At 39.7% G+C, this 17,920-nt stretch overlaps 1 protein-coding gene and 1 non-coding gene across 4 annotated transcripts; one reads left to right on the forward strand and one right to left on the reverse strand.

Moving 5' to 3' along the window:
- Positions 1 to 1,560: 1,560 nt before the first annotated feature.
- On the reverse strand, positions 1,561 to 16,159 carry LOC106907320 (N-chimaerin). 3 transcript variants are annotated; one of them, XM_014972962.2, is made up of 15 exons: positions 16,101 to 16,159; positions 15,691 to 15,786; positions 13,802 to 13,840; positions 13,560 to 13,615; positions 11,033 to 11,064; positions 10,840 to 10,953; positions 9,954 to 10,080; positions 9,654 to 9,812; positions 6,513 to 6,590; positions 5,879 to 5,963; positions 4,854 to 5,027; positions 4,497 to 4,574; positions 3,693 to 3,830; positions 3,503 to 3,608; positions 1,561 to 3,414 (listed from the first exon to the last, which is right to left on the reverse strand). In XM_014972962.2, the coding sequence occupies exons 2-15, from the start codon at positions 15,707 to 15,709 to the stop codon at positions 3,243 to 3,245; spliced, it is 1,377 nt and encodes a 458-aa protein (XP_014828448.2). In that variant the 5' UTR covers positions 15,710 to 15,786; positions 16,101 to 16,159; the 3' UTR covers positions 1,561 to 3,242. The 3 variants fall into 3 exon arrangements, with proteins under 3 accessions (XP_014828448.2, XP_014828447.2, XP_087869109.1); XM_014972961.2 differs by having other exon boundaries at positions 16,095 to 16,159; XM_088012983.1 differs by lacking the exons at positions 9,654 to 9,812; positions 9,954 to 10,080; positions 10,840 to 10,953; ... (3 more) ...; positions 15,691 to 15,786; positions 16,101 to 16,159 and adding an exon at positions 6,723 to 7,347 and having other exon boundaries at positions 6,513 to 6,647.
- Positions 16,160 to 16,351: 192 nt separating this feature from the next.
- trnai-aau (transfer RNA isoleucine (anticodon AAU)) lies at positions 16,352 to 16,425 on the forward strand. The gene has a single exon. It is a non-coding gene; the product is annotated as a tRNA-Ile (tRNA).
- The last annotated feature ends 1,495 nt before the right edge of the window (positions 16,426 to 17,920 follow it).

Here is a 17,920-nt window from a genome sequence, read left to right on the forward strand (position 1 = left end):
ACCATCATTTTGACCAAAAAGCAACTAACTCAATTTCCTTGTGAACTTGCTAGTAATGCATGTCCATTCTCCACGAATGCATCCGATAAATCCTCTGTTTGTCCGTGGTTTTCACCCAAAAAAAAAGTGTAAAATCCTCAAGTCCGGCTTCAAAACGGGCTCGGGGAAGATTCACCCCGCGGCTCCATCGAAGATTGCCGTAAAACTTACTTCTGCGGTTCCTTTTCGACAAAAAAGTTGGAAAACTCCGTCCATGTTTGCTAAAAAAAAGAAAAAAGAAAAAGTAACCAAGGAACTCATAAACTGACCGAACTGTCGAAAATAAGCACTAATAAAGGCTAAGTTTTCCAGCACGAGGCTTGAAAACATGGCCAACACACCTGTTCACATGACCTGCATGTAAAATATCATGGCGCGACCACGTGACACGACGAAACATGCAAATTTAATGTTTTATATCTTTATATGTATTAAAAAAAACACACACACAAAATATATCCGTTGTTAATTTAAGTTGTTTAAACAAAAATGATAAAATCAGGAAAATATCCAATAAATATTCAATTCTTTCTCAAGAAATATTCACATTATTGTCAATTAACAGACATTAACCATGTTTTACATGCTTTACGCTACAAAATATAGTTCTTACGTTTAATATTTTAAAGACGTTGGTTTTAAGACCCTCTAATACATGATGGATTCTCTGATGGTGAGCTGACGGGTCCTGAAACTTCCCAAAACATGTTACTTCCCCCTACCTATTTGTAACTTTTTATGCAGTAATGGGAGAAATACGTTCAGAAACCTATAGATGACGTAAAGAACTCGTGTTCATAAAACAGCATATCAGGAGCATTGTAAATAGAGGGAGAAAAGAGTGACGGAGTCTGCCTAAAAACAGTATTTCTTGTAGAAAAAACTTGGAAATTTTCTGAATTTCAAAAGCGTAAAAACTTTTTTTTTTTTATCATAAAACCTGTTTTTTTTGTTTGTTTGTTTGTTTTCAAAATTTGCATGTTTCCATAAAGCAGATTTATTTTCATTATTTCAATTTGTGCAGTTATTTTGTTTTTGGAGAATCAGCTATAGAGAGCCATAATTCAATTTTTATGCTCCACCAATATGGAACAAACTCCCAGAAACTGCAATGATGCTGAAACCCAGAGTTTCTTCAAACCAACTCTAAAACCCCGTTTGGTTAGAGCTACCTTAGATTAATAAATTTGCAATGTAATTTTTGTATTTTTTTTCGTTTATTGTTTTATTTTCCTTTAAAAAAAAGCACATTTATTTACTCTGCTGCTGAAAATATGCTACACAAATAAAATTGCGTTCATCAGTAAACTGAAAAGCCTCTTTCAAATGTTAAAACTTTTCAGAGTAGAACAGTCTCTAAGCTGACTTTGCATGAAAAAACAGCTGCCAGACAATAAACCTGTACCTCATTTACACTTAACGCAAGTTTAGTTTTTCCATCACATTTCTTTCTTCCTCTCAACTTTCTTAGGACACTTGGACACAGTCCACTTCTTTTATTATAAATGCATCACATTCAGATCATGATTTGAAAGCCATGTTTAATAATTTAATTACAACATGCAGAAACCATATAGAAAATACTTTACAGCCATGACAATAAAAAAATGACATTTCTTGATGCTAAAAAAAGCAAATTTCACAGACAACAGAAGGCTCAGAGGGAAAGTTTGAAGTTAGTACTTGGTTAGGTAATGTTTGATAAAGAACTTTGTTAGTTACATCCAACTCTTTACTTCTCCGGGTCATCATCGCTTCAATTTAAACACCGGCCCCCGACAAAAGTGGGGGTAAAAACAAGAAATAGGGAGTCTTAATTGATGAGGAGAAACAAGCAAAAGGCCTCCATTTTATCCCTTCAAATGGCACAAGTTTCTTTAAAAAGAAGATGAAAATAAACTCCTTCATATTACAAGCAGTTATCAACAGCTTTCAACCAGAAATACTGACTTGACTGGTTGAAAATGTACATTAAACCTTCACAGCTGGAGATGTTTGATCTGATTTAACACTCCTAATAATTTACTTCTGATTCAGATAAAAAACTATTTAACAACGCATAGCAAAAGTGGTTCAGGAATGGAGGAGTAATTACACAGCAACAAACTTCTCAAATTAAAGCTCAGCAATTGCATGAAATAGTTTCTCTTTACGGGCTGCTGTGTCGTTACAGTCCAGCTTTGGGAGAAAATTTAAACAGAAAAGGTCCAAATCACCGATGTTTGGAGTTTCTCATTCATCCTGCTGTCTACTTTCATGAAGCCAGTAGTGCTTCCTTCTCAGAGGAGACTCAAATGAACATGTTGACATCATAGTGAAGACAGAAAAGTGAAGTCTTGAAGTCCATAGCGAGAAAAACACAACATGTCGCAGATTTGATTATTTCTTTGTTGTAAAAATGCTTGTTGGTATTAAATCCCCGTAAATGTTGCCTTTAATACATGTAATATGAGCACAAACCCTGGAGGAGTTGAAAAGGCTTCATGGTTGCAGAGAGACAAAGAGGACAATCAAACCATCAATTATAATCAACCATATCCCCGACTCCAGCATCTCTCTGCTGGCTTTCTAACCATAATACATTCCATAAGACTCTTTGATGATAGGAGTTATGACAACATTTAATTTCCCTTTGGGATAAATAAAGCATTTTTAATTGAATTGAACTGAAATTCATTTTAAATTTTGCTGAATTTTGCTTAGAAATGTAGCACAGTTCAAGAGGGAATAAAGATTTTTAGCTAACAAGCATTGCTACAACAAAGAGGAAAAATAAATGCCATATGTTAAAAATTACCCAAATAATATACAAACTGAGCTCATTTTATGGGATTTTCTTCACAAATCCCCGTCTCTAGCCTCCGATTCAACGTGAAATGTCAAGATGCATAAGTCAATGCCACCTCTGTTGGTCTTTTCACAAGATAAATAAACAGAAAAACTAAAAGCTAAAACTTTCAAGGCATCCGTTTATAAACTAAAACCAGTGTTTCCCCTACGTGGGCAGTTGCTACGTTTCTTTTTACTCAGAAGGCTCAGAGTTTCAGCTCTCATTATCATATTTAACATCTTCAAGTTTGCTGATTGTGAAAGATTACATAAAAATGCGGGGGAATCCTCGTAAACAGTCCCTTCCTTCAACTTTCCAGACATGTTCCTCCATTTCTCCGGAGCTTTTTTTTTTTTTTTTGTGTCCTTTTCTCTCAGAACAAAACATCTTCATTGGTAATGAGCGTCTCCACCACCAGTCTCTGGTATCGGATGTCATTGAGGGCCGTCATGGCGTCCAGTTCAGGCGCCCTCATCAGTGTCGGGCCGAAGACGATACCCAGGTTCTCGCTGGACATGAGGTTCTCCTTCTCGTAATCCGTGACCCTGGATGCACAGCAGGGGGCGACATAAGATGTCTTCTTTTGCTAAGTTCAGATAAAGACATTATAGTTGGTAAAGCTACGGTTCTGACCTCTTGAGGTGAGCCATGAGGTATCTGAGTGTCTCGATGTGGGCGGGCGGCAGCAGCTTCAAGGCCTCATGCAGAGACTCCAGTCGTTTTTCTGCGTCTGTAATTTCTACGCCACGCAGTAGGAAAACATTAACCATCAAATGACAACCTAAACTTAACAAAAAACGTAAATTAAAGCAGCAACACCCACTTGCGGTCTCTATGAAACGTGGGTAGGCGTCGTATGTGATGAGGGGGATCGGCAGTTCCCTGAAGTACAGCTTGAGGGCGCCGGTGATGATGTTTATGTCCTCGTAAGCGTTTGATGAAATGTCTGCTTTCTCTCCGTCTGCGGGAAGCGAAAAATCGATCAGCGACGGCCGACAAAATCAAGAAACACAAACAAGGCGGTGGTAAGGCTGGGCAGTATGGCTTAATGATTTTAATCACTTTTCCTTGCTTTAGGCAAATGGCAGAAAATATTTTTTAAAGTATTTTTTATGTCAATCATCCCTTCTTTGAGTTGTACAGCAGGATATTAGGGACCAGCTATGGGAACTTTTGCTTAAAACTCCCAAGTTGTTCAGTATTCCTCATTTTAATGTTTTGTTACTTTTTGTGTTCTCATGAAGTTACAACTTCATTCTACAAATATTACGACTTTATTCTGATGATATTATGACTTTGTCCTCATATTATTTCGACTCTATCATCATATGGCTTTATTCTTGCAATATTATGGCATTATTATTATTATAACAAATAATAATAATAGCCTGATCCCAATACTCTGTCCTAGAGTTGAGTTCAAAGTCCAAATAAATAAAAGTTGTAAAACAAAATGGCCGCCTTGAGCTGACACTGAACCCCAAGGAGCGCATTTGTAAAAATATCCATATTTTCCAAAAATTAAATCTTCAAACAACAAAAATTTGATTAAATAATTGATTAAGTTGCTGTACTGCCCAGCCTTGGTTGTGGTGACATCCTGTGGACAGCAGGGGGCGACACTCACCTCTGTCAAAGGCCAGCTTGACGTCCTCGACCAGCTCACTGAAGCCCGATATTCTGTACAGACCCTCAGACTGAAGACCTGAACGATTGGACATTTCACACTCAGATTCATGTCTTTGATAAATAATTTAAAATATCAGGTAATAATCCCAAAAATAAAAGGGTAAACTGTAATTTAGAGGAGATAAATCACTGAAACCCCCACCCTGAGAGGACCACCTCCAGACAGAGCTGCTGCATCTCCTCCTTTTCTGCTTATTCTATAATCAATGAGCGGCTGACGCAGGCAGCAGCCTTGTGGGTGTTCTTCTCTCTACGTTACATAATCTCTGACTCACTCCGGCTTTCTTGGTCTCACCTCGAGCTTCGAGCTCCTGTATGCACATGTCGACCACCATGGGCCTCTTGGTGTTGTGGGCTTTGACCAGCGTGGTCAGGTCGCAGCTGTAGACCTTCTTGACGTGCCGCAGGTCCGGCTGGCAGTCGTTGGGGACGACCTTGGAGCACTGCTTGTGAACGTTCAGCCCGCAGTCTGACCGGAGGAACACACACATCGTCTTTACTCACCGACAGTCGTGATGTGACGAGTTCAAAGTCTAAACTTTGTGTTTTAACCAAACTACAAGGGAAAAATGAACACTTGAATTTATGGCAGAATAAATATAGATTTAATCAGTTCATGAAATTCCAGAATCTGGAGAGGAAGAATAAAAGGAGGGAGAGGAGGATGGATGGATGGGTGAATGATGACTGGATGAAAACTTGGATAGAGGGATGGGTGAACAGATGGAGGAATGAAGGATGGACGGATGAACAGAGGGAAGAATGGATAGATAAATGGACAATAGACAAATGGATGGATGGATGAACAGATGGACAGATAAATTGATAGACTAATGGATGAATGAATTAATGGATCGATGAATGAACATATGGATGGATGGATGACTGGATGAATAGATACATGGACATTAGATGGACAAACAGATGAGTGGTTAAATGGATGAAGAGTTGGATGGACAAATGGATGGATGGACAAACAAATGGACGGACGGTTGGATTAAAGAACGTCTGTATGAATGTATGAATTGATAAATGGACATCAGGAATGAGTCCTATTCCTCCAGTTTCCCCTCTTTCATCCCTTTCTCCGTGTCAGCAGGAGTGAACTGCGACTCGCTGCATCGTCTCTGATGTTGCTGTAATTGCAGCAGGACTGAAGCGTAGGAGCAGGACGGCGCCCACACAGAGACACTCTGTTCCTCAGAACTGGACAGGCTTCACGTTACAAAACAGCAGATGAGTCAACGTCAGCATCTCTGGGTTAAACAGAGGGGCGGACGGCGTCAAACACCCACAACCTATAGCTATAGATGTAAATACCTGCACATTTCACTCCCTGAGCGATCAGACCCCACATGAAGTTGGCACAGTATTCACACCAGTGAGGACCTCTGAACGTGTGAACCTGCGGGGCAGAAAAAGTTCAAACAGCTGCTTTTACACATTTTAAATGACAGAAAACATAATTAAAAGGAGAAGATATGAGCTGACGTAACAAAAGGTTGTGTTGAGTAGCTCAGTGTTGATAAGAAAAGGTGAGAAAATCACTCAGAAAAGGTCGAGTAACTGCTGAGGGCCAGCCGTAATCTTACAAATAGGCGGCAAGGAAGGAACAAAAGCCTGACAGAGACATGATGGAGAGTTTTAATCAACTCATTTACTGAACCAACGGGCCCTTCATAGTGGCATGCTGATAACCTCACAGAGCAAAACGTGTTAATATAAAACCTTTGGGTTCCTACAAGTCTGGAGGTCATGTTGAAACGAGTCAGTTTGACAAACTTTAAAGAACTCCCAGTTTATAATTAACCAATCAGATCAAGCAGCTGCAGACGCCTCCAGACTGCAGGAACCATCAGCTCTTCTCACTATAAAAACATGTTGTCATGCCGACACAGGACCTCATGTTCCCCACCAACTCAGTGGAACCGGATGAAGCAGAGGAGCGCCTCACCTTGAAGTTGTGGACCTTCTCGTACTTGGGCACCATGTCGCTCTCCCTCAGTGTGGCGCGCCGCACCAGAGACGTGAGCTGCGAAAGGGCAAAAGATCTGATTGGTTGCCAGAAGGTGGAAGCAGGGGAGGAGGGCTTGGAGGGGTCCGCCGTCCGTTTGGCCGGGTCCGGACCGCTCCTGGAGGCGGCCAGGGAAGGAACCGAACCGACACTCGCATTCAGCCCGAGAGCAACTGAAAACAAAGATCCTTTCTGACTCGTTTTCTTCTTGTTTCGTCTGTTTTGCTGCTTTTTTCCTCTTTTAACAGCGTACGACTCTCTGCTCGGCATGGTTGAAGATCTGAAGTGGATTTATATTAAATTAAATTACAAAAAACAAAAAAATAAACAAAACAAAAAGTTCTGGAACAATTACACCCTCCAGTTTCCGACTGACAACATCCCGACGAAAGCAACCCACAACAAAGCTCAGCCAATCAGATTAGAGCGTCTCCACTTCACAACAAAAGCTCCCCTGAGTCAGTCCCATGGCTTAAAACTAACAAAAACACAAAAACGCTTCATTTCTTGGAAGGTGAGAGAGAAATGCTCCCGGCTGGGAATGATGCGACAGGATTCCTGAGTCTCCGGTGGATGAGCGCTTCTGCCCACATGGCTCTCACCGTGTTAGTGAGAGGGACGGAGGGAGGGAGACGGAGGAGAGGCGGGGGGAGGAGGCTGCAGCAACGGACGAATTTAACAGGTCACAATGAGAGAGGAGCGGGCCAATCACGCGCCAGCGGTTCCTGTTGTTTCGCCACTGGTTCTGCCACCTCGCCTGGTCCCGGGGGAGGAGAGAACGAGCCGAGGAACAAGCTGTTGTTTTATTCATTCCTTCACACTTTTTCTTTCCCTCCATCCTTTTGTCTTTTAGTTCAACATTTACAGATGGGGGGGGGGAAACTAGCTTTCACTGGTGCATTTTGTAAAAAACAAACAATAACACTAAGGTCTGTTTACACCCAGCAAAGAGAAGAAGCTGAACTCCAAAAACGATGACGTTGCTTACTTTTAATACTTAGTTTTTAAAAAGGAGATTCATGCTTTTGAATTCCCAGGCAGTTTTTGCTGGATTAATGAAGCAATTATTGAAATAATCGTCAACTAATTTTGTAATTGATTAATCGATGCAACATATTCAACAGTAATTAGGCCAAAACTGTACAAAACATATACATTTTCAATTTAAAATGGACAAAAATTATGTGTTATCGTATTTTAAGCAATAAAATATTCCATTTTGAATTAAAAAAAATTGAAATAAGAAAGTATATTAGCATCTTTTAATGTATTTCCAATGCTACAGGATGAAAAAGCTAAAGAATGGGTCGACTTTTTTTATCTGATTTATTGTCAGAATTGATAGATTAATCAATGATTAATTCATTGTTAGTTGCAGCCCTGATATATGTATCTATTTATTCATATATATTAATCTATGGTGGCTACAATCTTCTTTCTAAAGATGTCAAGAAACTTTACTTCAACAGTCGGGAGCGCCTTATTAAACATCTGATGTTTATAAAATGTTCAGTAATGACGCTACTTATTTGTTTTAAGTGGGAATTTATTTGAGTGTCTACATTTATTCTTCAACATAAACTGCATTTTTCCCATGAAATTCACAAAAACAAATTAAATCGCAATTTTTATTGTTTTTTTTTATATTATTTCGATGTTGCTAAAGTTGACATTAAATAACCATATTGTCCAAATATATTAGAGAAACACAAGGTTGTTTCTCCTAACTGTTGCTTCAGGTAAATGTATATTTTCTGATATTTTAGGACCAGATATGAGAAAAACCAGATAGAGTAGAAAAACTTCACAGTTAAGCTTTAAATTGTGTATTCAGCTCTTTTAAAATGATTTTTGCTTTAAAATATAGCACAATAAATAGATTTTAAACCTTAAAGACCCAAAACAAGCGAGCAGACAGTCATTGTGAGGCGCTCCTGGGTCATCTGGAAGCTTTAAAAACGCCACCAAACCCATCATGGAGAGTAATAAAACAATGATGGGAGCCAGTTCTGGTCACAGCTGCACTGCTTTGTCTGCAATTCCACCCAATTACAAAAGCACACACGTACACAGGACCAACCCCCCCCCCTCCGCCAACACACATGCACATCGAAGCGCAGACAGTGATGTATGAGGTGCAGTGGAAGGTGGTCATGCACTGCAGGTCATGCAGGGCCTCAGGAACCACAAATGCCACTTTCACACCTTGCAAAAGTATTTATACCCCTCAAACTCCAACGCTTACTCGTGTATTTCATTACAAGACCCACGCGGAGGATGATTTCTGTGCAAACAAGCATTAAGTTCACCTTATCAAATCACCTCCACCCCCGTGCAACTAAACCGAATCCACCTACAGAGAGACAGCGAATCGTTTCACAGCTGAATGGAAATTAATCTTGAACATTCTAGAGATGCAACCTTCTGCATCCGGCTGCTGTTATGTAACTTTACTGCAGAGCCCTTGGCTGGAGGCCATCTCTCCTCTGCATCCATCCTCCTCCAGCTCCCACTGCTGCATCTACACCAACCGTCCTCACCTCTGCTCTTATTCAAATTCACCTCCGGTTGTTTAATTACTTCAGTCGTGACGGGGATTTCACAGCTTTCACGCCTTGCAGTTTTAACACAAAGTGGCTACTTAGGACGGTACAGGCGGGGGGCTAAGAATGTTATTTGGTGCATTGCCTGCAGAACAAACTCTTACAGCTTCCGCTAATAAATTATTCATCCCTTTGTGTGCGTTAGTGAAACAGGAGCCTAATGATTTCTTATGTAAGCTGCATAAATTTAGACAAAAGTTCAAGTTTAATATCTTGAATGTGATTATCTCCCACTCTAAGTTAAGTAGCAGTAAGGCTTTGTTGTTTCTTGGTTGTTTGTGTTTGTTTAGCTAATTAGATAATCAGGAAATGATTAAAACCAGAATTATTATTCATATTTCTATAACAGCAGCTCCCAGATTAAAGCTGGAAACAACGATGGGTTTTTAATGTGAACCCTGAAAGTCTTAGGCATCACTGGAGACCCTACGACCTTTGACCTTTCACTGTAGACATAAGGTTGGTCGTGATCGCTCACCCTCTCAGTGTTTCGGCCATCTTTCATAGGGACCGGTCCGTCAGGCATCTCTGGGCTGTGTGGCAGGAGTTTCTTCAGAGTGGGCTCCTGGTTCAGAGTGGTGTAGCCCACGCGTTCGTAGATGGGGTTGATGGTCATCTTGGCGATATACTCCGCCGCCTGAGAGAAGAAATAGAGCCACAGTATTAGTGTGGTTGGGTAAAACCACACTACTGCACAGCTTCCGTGTGAAAATACGGAGTTTTCCAGACAAGATTTTCCACAGTTTTCAGAAAAGAAGTCTGGAGAAACATGTTTTACCTTTGTCTCGATGTAGAGCGTGATGAGGCCGTCCGTGACGAGGTCATGGATGGACTCGAACCTTTTCTCACCAACAAAGTGTTTCCCATCGTGGTAGAGACGGAAATTCCTCGTCTGGTTTCCAAACCTGGAAGAAAGAGAAAGATGTACTGACTTTGTTCTGGAAGTGAGATCAAAATGTGTCTAATTCTCTCAGCTGCAGTTCAAATGTTGTTGTTTTTTACCAGCTGGTGCCAAACACCGTTAAGCTGGACATGACGATTTCAACTCTTGTGAAATTTGTGATGTTTAACCTGAGCAGAGCAACAGCTGCTGGCTGACCGAAGGCTTGACAGTGATGAGACATGAAACGTTTTCCTTCAGGACTTTCTGATTTTAACAACTGTTGAATATTTTTCTTTAAGATGACAGATTTTGTGTGTGAATGTCTAAGTTATGGTTTCTGCAGGAAAACTGAAGTGGGTCAACAGTGAAACCGCTGCGAGATAAAACAGCACCGGCATAAATCATTAACCCAAAACCCAACCTTTCTTCTTCTGCCACCCAGATTGGGACTCTGGTTTATGAAGGAGTATTTATGGAAGGTAATTAGAACCGCGGGGAGACAGAGCGGTTCAGGTGGAAGAATGACGCGTCTATGAATAGAGCAGCTGACCCAAAAGCAAATCTGAATCGAGCCATGTGCCCATTTCAACAGTGTGACGCCTACTCAGTGAAAACATGATGGCTCAGTTAACAAAGCCTCATATTTAACCAGATGAAGCCTCCTTTAGAAGTGATGCACTGAATTCATCAGATAAAAACTCTTCTGACTCAAGTTATTGAAATTGAGTTAAAAAGAACTCCATTCTGGTCCAAGTCCAGGAGTCAAAGTTAAACATGGTACCGTAAAGCCAGAGTGTAGGTGCCCGGCTGCCTCTGGCTCTCCCTGATGAGGTAGCTGCCTTCAGCCTGACTCAGGAGCTGATCGGCCTCCTCTCTCGATATCATCCCATGGAACCTGGACCAGGAAGATTGTCAAATCTAGCAACTAAAGATCTAACATCATCATCATATTCAATCACAAAACGGTAACTCACTCTCTTCCATAGTACTTAGGCCGGTTTTCCACCTGGATGGGGAGAAAATGCAGCTTAAATGACGACAATAAATGTACGGTTGAGTTCAGAACCTGAAAGTATTTCTCACCAAACGGCCACTGTGTTCGTGACTATGTGGGCGAACAGAACATTGCATGAGTCAGATATAAAAGCTGAAGACTTTGTTGCTGCCAACAAATCTGCTGCTGAGCCAATAAATCAACACAAACAGCAGTGAGTGTTAATTTAGAAGCAGTGTTGGTTTTAAAACAATAATAAATCTTACGGATTTCCATAAAAGACGGGATTCCTTTTGTATATATTTACAGTGTGAATGCATTGTGCTCAACCTGTCAGAGTAAACCGTGACACATTATGTTTGAGATGGTGAAACTGAGAAACATTTCAGCTGGAATGAAGGAAATCCAGCTGGTTTAGGAGCAAAGCGGAGGTTCACTACGCGCCTCATGTCAGCTGTGCACGTGTTCCCAGGACACGGGCCAAGCCAGCCCTAATAGCCATTACTAACACTCAATTGACACCATCAGCAGCACTTAGTAAAGAGGAGGGATTTAATTCACGCTTTTTTGTCCTCTGAGAGAAATGATGAAACAGAGTGATGAAATGTGAAAGGGGATTTTGGTTTTTAAACAGGCAGGAAGTACGACGAAAAAGTAAAATGTTAAATCTCACCAATACTTCAAAGTGGTAAGTCTGAGGCCACACATTTTTAAATATTATAGAAACATCATCTACTAATCCATGTTGTCAACAAGCAGAGCCGCCTGAAGGGGATTGTAGAGCAGGTTCATCATCCACTTATAGATCAGAAGGGTTAACAATGTCAGGATACAACAATTTGAACCAGTGGTGTGCATTCAGAGTAGCGTTCAAAACTACTTCATCAGAAAGTAGGCAAGATACTGAGAAAGGCTAGACCGAGTCCAAGACCAAACCAATAAAAAACCAACACTGATGTTATCGTATGCAAGACACAGAGACTTAAAATGAGGACCAAACCAAGGAGACAAACTTCAAGAACATTGTTGTCGTGACGTAAGAGACAGAGTGAGACTGGACCAAGACTTTGAAAGAGGTAAGATCAAATCCTACACCAAGACCAAATTAATTAAGATCACAGTGAAGAACATCAATGCTATTGGACACAAGAGACAAAGAACAAGATTTTGTAGGAGGCAAGACCAAGATCGGTCTCATGACTAAAGATCAAGACCACTCTTGAGACAGAGTCTGAGGTACGTACAAGACTTTCAAACTTCAAGGAGGCAAGACTGAGACAAAGGTCAAGATCAAATTATTAAGAGTTCACCTTCAAGAACGTTGGCATTAATTACTGCAAGAGACAAAGACAAGAAGTGTCCGTGGATGTCTGATTTGAGTCCTCCTCAATTGCTCCATCACTCCTCACTCAATCTTTCTATTTACACAGCATTTATTGAAATGGAAAAAAGTCAGAGGTGATCAAGGAACAATTGATCGTTGGTAGAATGATTGGGTTATCACTCGTTAAGAAACTTTTCTTCATGAAATCACCCTAATAATTAACTCTCCATTTTGACTAAAGAGGTGAAATCAACTCAGTTCATCATGTTTCATCATTTGTCATCACAGAGGTAGTGCAGACCTCTTAGATGTTACAAAGCTTCTTGGTGTCACAGAACATAAATAAATATGAATCACAGATAAAGGATAGTTATTTAGTAACATAAGGTGACACCTAAACAGTCTCTGCTGATTGGAGCAGACGAGGGTAAGGGGAGGTGGGGTGTCCTCAATCCAGCCTACCCGCCTGCTATAATTGGGTCATGGACTGGTTCGAAAAGCCAAAAGCTGCTCGTTTAGTACCTACACAAACACCACCACAAGCCCAACCTCAGAGGACAGCTGCGAACAAATTCAACAGACGGACAATCCTGACAGTAATCCCTTTGGGTTCTCCCAAACCACAAACATCTGGTGTCTCGTTCTAGTTTGGACAGATGTGCAGGGGTGTATCAATTAGTGCAAGGTCAGCAAGAATCTTGACCTTTACATTTTGTGTCTGAATATCAGAGGTGTTCTCTGTGCTCTCTCGTGTGGCTCAGGGTGAGACTAGGCTGACCTTTAGAAACACACTGAGACCTAACACCGCCTCCCCTGCTGCCATGAACTGTCCTGTCCTCTGGGTTGTGTTTGACTTTTACATTATTCTAAATCGGATTACGTCTTGTCAAAGTCTTTCTCAGTTTTGCCATATCCCCCATAAGTCAAACAGCGAATGGGATTTCTTATATATTTTATTCAAAAATTGCACAACTAGTCATTGATTCTGCTAATAGATTCTTCCAACTCAGCAACTGTAGATCTGCTTTTTGTCTGTTTTTCTGATTACATTGGTGGTCTAAAAATCAAATGAATAAATATTTCATTATTAGAATTGTGGATTTAAATATTGCAGCTAATGATGACCGATAAAAAGGTAAATCTTCTGGTAAACAAAGGATGCTGCCAGAAGGTGTGATCTCACCTCTGACGTGCAAGTGATCCTGCGAGGGTGTGGCGCCTCCTGCTGGAGCTGGTACACTACAGCAGAAAACACACTTCAGATGTTTTACCAAACATCAACAGAGAAGGCATCACTTTTAACTCCCTTGATTTAAGCATAAAGTGATGCCTTTGTAAAAAGTTTACATTTTTTTTTATAAAAAAATGTAAACTCAGAAACAAAATCACACATATGGCATAAAAAGTGCCTATTTTGATACTTACAGTAGGATTTCCAGACTGGTGGTCTGTACTCATCATGATCTGAAGACAAAGGAAACATAATACACTCATTGCCCTTTGTTACACTGCCATCTAGTGGACAAAGTTTGGCTGAATTTTTATATAATCCCTGAACGAGGTAAGGTCAGATTAGATTGAACTTTTCATCTCCTGCCAGCTGTTGTGTGGATTCAGGGTCACAGTAGCTGAAAATGCTGAGTTTTCATGCAACAAAACAATAATAAATAAAAGCATCGGCTTAGCTTAGGATTTCAGGAAAAAGTATCAGGATTTCATCGAAACCACAGAGTCTTTGGGCTTAACTGCAGGAGTCATTTTGTTAGATAAAAGCTTTAATAAGAAGAAAAATGCACAGAATAGGTGAATCAAAAATGGAAGTTCAGAACACTTCAGGAGTCCTTTGCGATATTAATATTGCATATAGTGATACTGAGATGACAATATATTTGTAAAACATTTATTAGCCCTGCTCAAAATGACCCTTCTTTAACATTTAAGCACATTTTGAGCAATGTTATCATCTTTATGGCAACGTAATGAAACTCTGGCAGATAATGTTGGCCCTATCTCTAGTTTCCTGATCATAATAAGTATTAACGATTTACAGATGCCTGGATTTGCTCTCATTAGAAACAACGCTTGAAACAGACAAACATTAAATTAAATTGTTTCCACAACAAACTCCGAGTCCTGCAATAAAAATAAACATGAGTCCTCCGGTCAGCACCTTGCAGATTGTTCCGTCTTTGCTGCATGTGTAAAACTAACAGCGGGACTTCCTGTCTTGGTGTACTCTGTGTTCATTCCTCAAGCCTTATCTGTTGAGCACTCGTCCTCTTTGGTATCCTGTCTTCAAAACAACTCCCGATCCTCCCCGGGCGAGCGTCTCGCCCTCCCTTCTCAGGGCAATACAGCCGCTCGATTAGACAAACCCGACGAGAGCGCAGACATAACATGGACTCTGTGTCCAGAACCTGCTGCGGTTACCGTGACGTTTTGTGCAAATACACGAGGAAAGGTGTGGCGCGTTGTAGATTACTTTACCACAGACTGTTTAGTACAAATGGAAGTGTAAATATTCAACATAAAACTCCATTTTGCACAAACCAATGGCAATCCAAAACATTGTTATTTATTGAATAAAACAGTAAATAAATATATTAAAGTAAAATAAATATAGGTAAAATATCTCTGGAATGTGTCAATTAAATTATTAATTAAATCTGGAAATATCTGGTAAAAATAGGCATTTATTGCCTTTTAAATTTATATTAAAAGTTTAAACGAACCAACAATTGTAACAATTGACCAAACAATAATTTTACTGGTGATTGTAGTAAACTGTACGGAAAACAATCATCATTTATTAAATATTAATATATGTGCTATAAATGTATTTGTGAACATTATGTACAAAACCATTTAGATTTAGCTTAAAGCATAATTATTTCAATAGTGGACAGAAACTATTTGATAACAAATAGGATTTATGCATTTATTGCTTTTCATATTTTTTACATGTAATATGTTTATTGACTGATTTCCAATTTAATTTTAATGATCACATTTAAATATTTTTGCATGTTTTATTGCACTGTGGCACTTTTACGCTCAATCCTGGTGTAATAAAGTGCAAAACTAATAGATTTAATTTGCAGATAAAGGGAAATGTAAATACACTGTAGTGCATTTGTACCTACCAAATGTAGATATTATTTAATGTCAGTTTTATCCACAGTTTTACTTGTCCAGCTTTATAAAACATTAACCTTAAGTGAAAGAAATAACAGATCTTAAGCCATCTTCTCCTAAATACACACAGAAAAATGAACACACTCCAACTACATCACCTGATGTGTGATGCTGCTTACCAAAGACATTTAAGGCCATCCTGATCACCAGATGTGATGAACAATTGACCAGCAGTTCCCAATACCGTCCAAACACGGACCGTGGTAACTCAGATCCTGGCAGAGAGGAGACACAACCACAAGAAAGAGGAGAACCTGAACATCACCGGGTGCGATCCAGCTTAATAACAGTGTAAAGAGCTCAGCAGCGGTAAAACAATAAGTGGTCAGATGTGGCAGGGGAGAGCTAACGTTAGCTGATTCACGCAGCGCTTCCTCAGATGGCAGGAAGCAGCGAGACCAAAGAGGAGCAAAATGTGTCCCACTTCTTTTTAAGGAAAAAAAACAGCAAGGCTGAGCTAACAGAAATGATCAATCTTCACACCCGTTCCGGGGAAAAGCCGCGGTAGGCGAAAGATACTCACACTTACATCCCATTCTACATTATAGTCGCCATCTTGCCAGGTCACGTGAGCAGTCTCGTCTTCTCTTGGGGGGTAACTATGGCAACAGACCGTCACTCCCGCCTTAGGGTTTGTTAGACCTGGATATCCTAGACTATCGGCAGTGTTTTGTCTTTAAAATGACAAATAAATTCGGTTTAATTAAAATAAACACTACACTTTACGAAAACAGAGGCAGTCTATGGTTCTTGAGAGATACTGGAGGCGTCACGTCGCATGGCCGGTTAGCTCAGTTGGTTAGAGCGTGGTGCTAATAACGCCAAGGTCGCGGGTTCGATCCCCGTACGGGCCACTTAATCTTTTTCTGTCCAACGCTACAAAATTCAATCAAATATAAGTAAAACATTCACACAATATTACGGCTAAATTTTTTGTGGACCGAATGTGGCAACATTTTCATTGAAGGAAAAACGGACATTGAACCCCCCCTATGATCATACTCTCATGTTCTTGTTTTTTTGCTTTTCTTTATGTATTTTACAATGTTTTATTTTTCAATGTCAAAACTGCTTTCAGTGTCAAGGTAAAGCTGCCATTGCTTTAGCTCCACACATTTGGTGCAGTTAGCTTTGAAATAAATAAGTTATGACACCTGATCAAACCAAAATAACATTTCCCAACATGTTTGAAATCAATTTTAACACTTAAAATACAAAAAAAAAAAAACTAAATAAATGAAAGAAAGGCATTTGAAAAGTTTTATATAAAACAATAAAGTAAAACAAACGTAAAAAAAATTGCACACATATTTATTCCCTCTTAAAATGGCTAAAATCACACACAGCAGACTTATCACATGCTAATCATGATAAAATATGTCCTGTTTAGATCGCAGACTTTTAATTATAATGCTGAAGTTAGAGTAAACACATCCATAAAGTAAATAAAATAGTGCACAACTGAAAAAAATGTTGTATTAAATGTAAAGCAAGCCAAATAAATAGTTTGATCCAAGAACTTAATACTTTTAAAAGACAATTAAAGGAATAATAGCCAGTTCAGAGACTTCTTGCTTCTGTCAGCATCAGTGTTCAGCACATTAATCCTACTTACCTCACTTATGCTGTTTAGTATTTGTATCCAGCTGTATCCAGTTGTTGTTTCACGAGTTCAGACGTTATTTTCTTGTCTGTGTTTGTCCATCCTCGTCTTGTTGGCCCATATTTGCGGTGATATCATTGACTCCACTGGCGGCTTTAGCAGGCCACAAATAGACAAATGGCACATTTATTTATTTGTTTGTTCTAGGCCACACAGAAACACGACCTACTGACCTGACCTGACCTGACCTGATCTGGCCTGGCATGGCGTGGCAGCGGCGCCACCACCAGGTTTCCATGTGTGTTCTTTGTTTTTCTCATGAGTAAATGAATGTAATTTATTAAAAAGATCCAAAACTGGGTCAAGTTGTGATTCATTTAAAGTGGGAGTGTGCGGATTTTTAGCAACAAAACAATGTAACTGCTATTTTATGAGTTTTTCATTGTTGTTGTTGATGATGTCACTCAATTCTGCAGTTTTGCATCCAATTTTTACAGACTCAAACTGTGCATATATATATATACATATATATATTATATAAATAATAATTCTTTGTGACCCCATGTGCTTTCAGTTTAATGATTTTAGCCCTCATGGCAAAAAGTTTGGACACCACTGATATAAACCAGTTCATGGTTGAAAGATTTAAATATTTTAGATTTTTACTGGAGAAGATGAAATGTAATCCAGATCCTTAAAAAAACTTTAGAATAGCCCTTTACTGAGGTACTAAATCACAAGATGCA

The sequence above is a fragment of the Poecilia mexicana genome, unplaced genomic scaffold (assembly GCF_051168715.1).
Source record: "Poecilia mexicana isolate PSO_F unplaced genomic scaffold, ASM5116871v1 scaffold_2, whole genome shotgun sequence".
NCBI lineage: Eukaryota > Metazoa > Chordata > Actinopteri > Cyprinodontiformes > Poeciliidae > Poecilia > Poecilia mexicana.

What these genes read in the sequence shown, in the direction of transcription:
- LOC106907320 (XM_014972962.2), bottom strand. An exon ending in AGAAGGTCCACAACTTCAAG is followed by an intron (nt 5,964 to 6,512) that starts GTGAGGCGCTCC and finishes TCTGCCCCGCAG; the next exon opens with GTTCACACGTTCAGAGGTCC. An exon ending in CTCATGGCTCACCTCAAGAG is followed by an intron (nt 3,415 to 3,502) that starts GTCAGAACCGTA and finishes CTGTGCATCCAG; the next exon opens with GGTCACGGATTACGAGAAGG.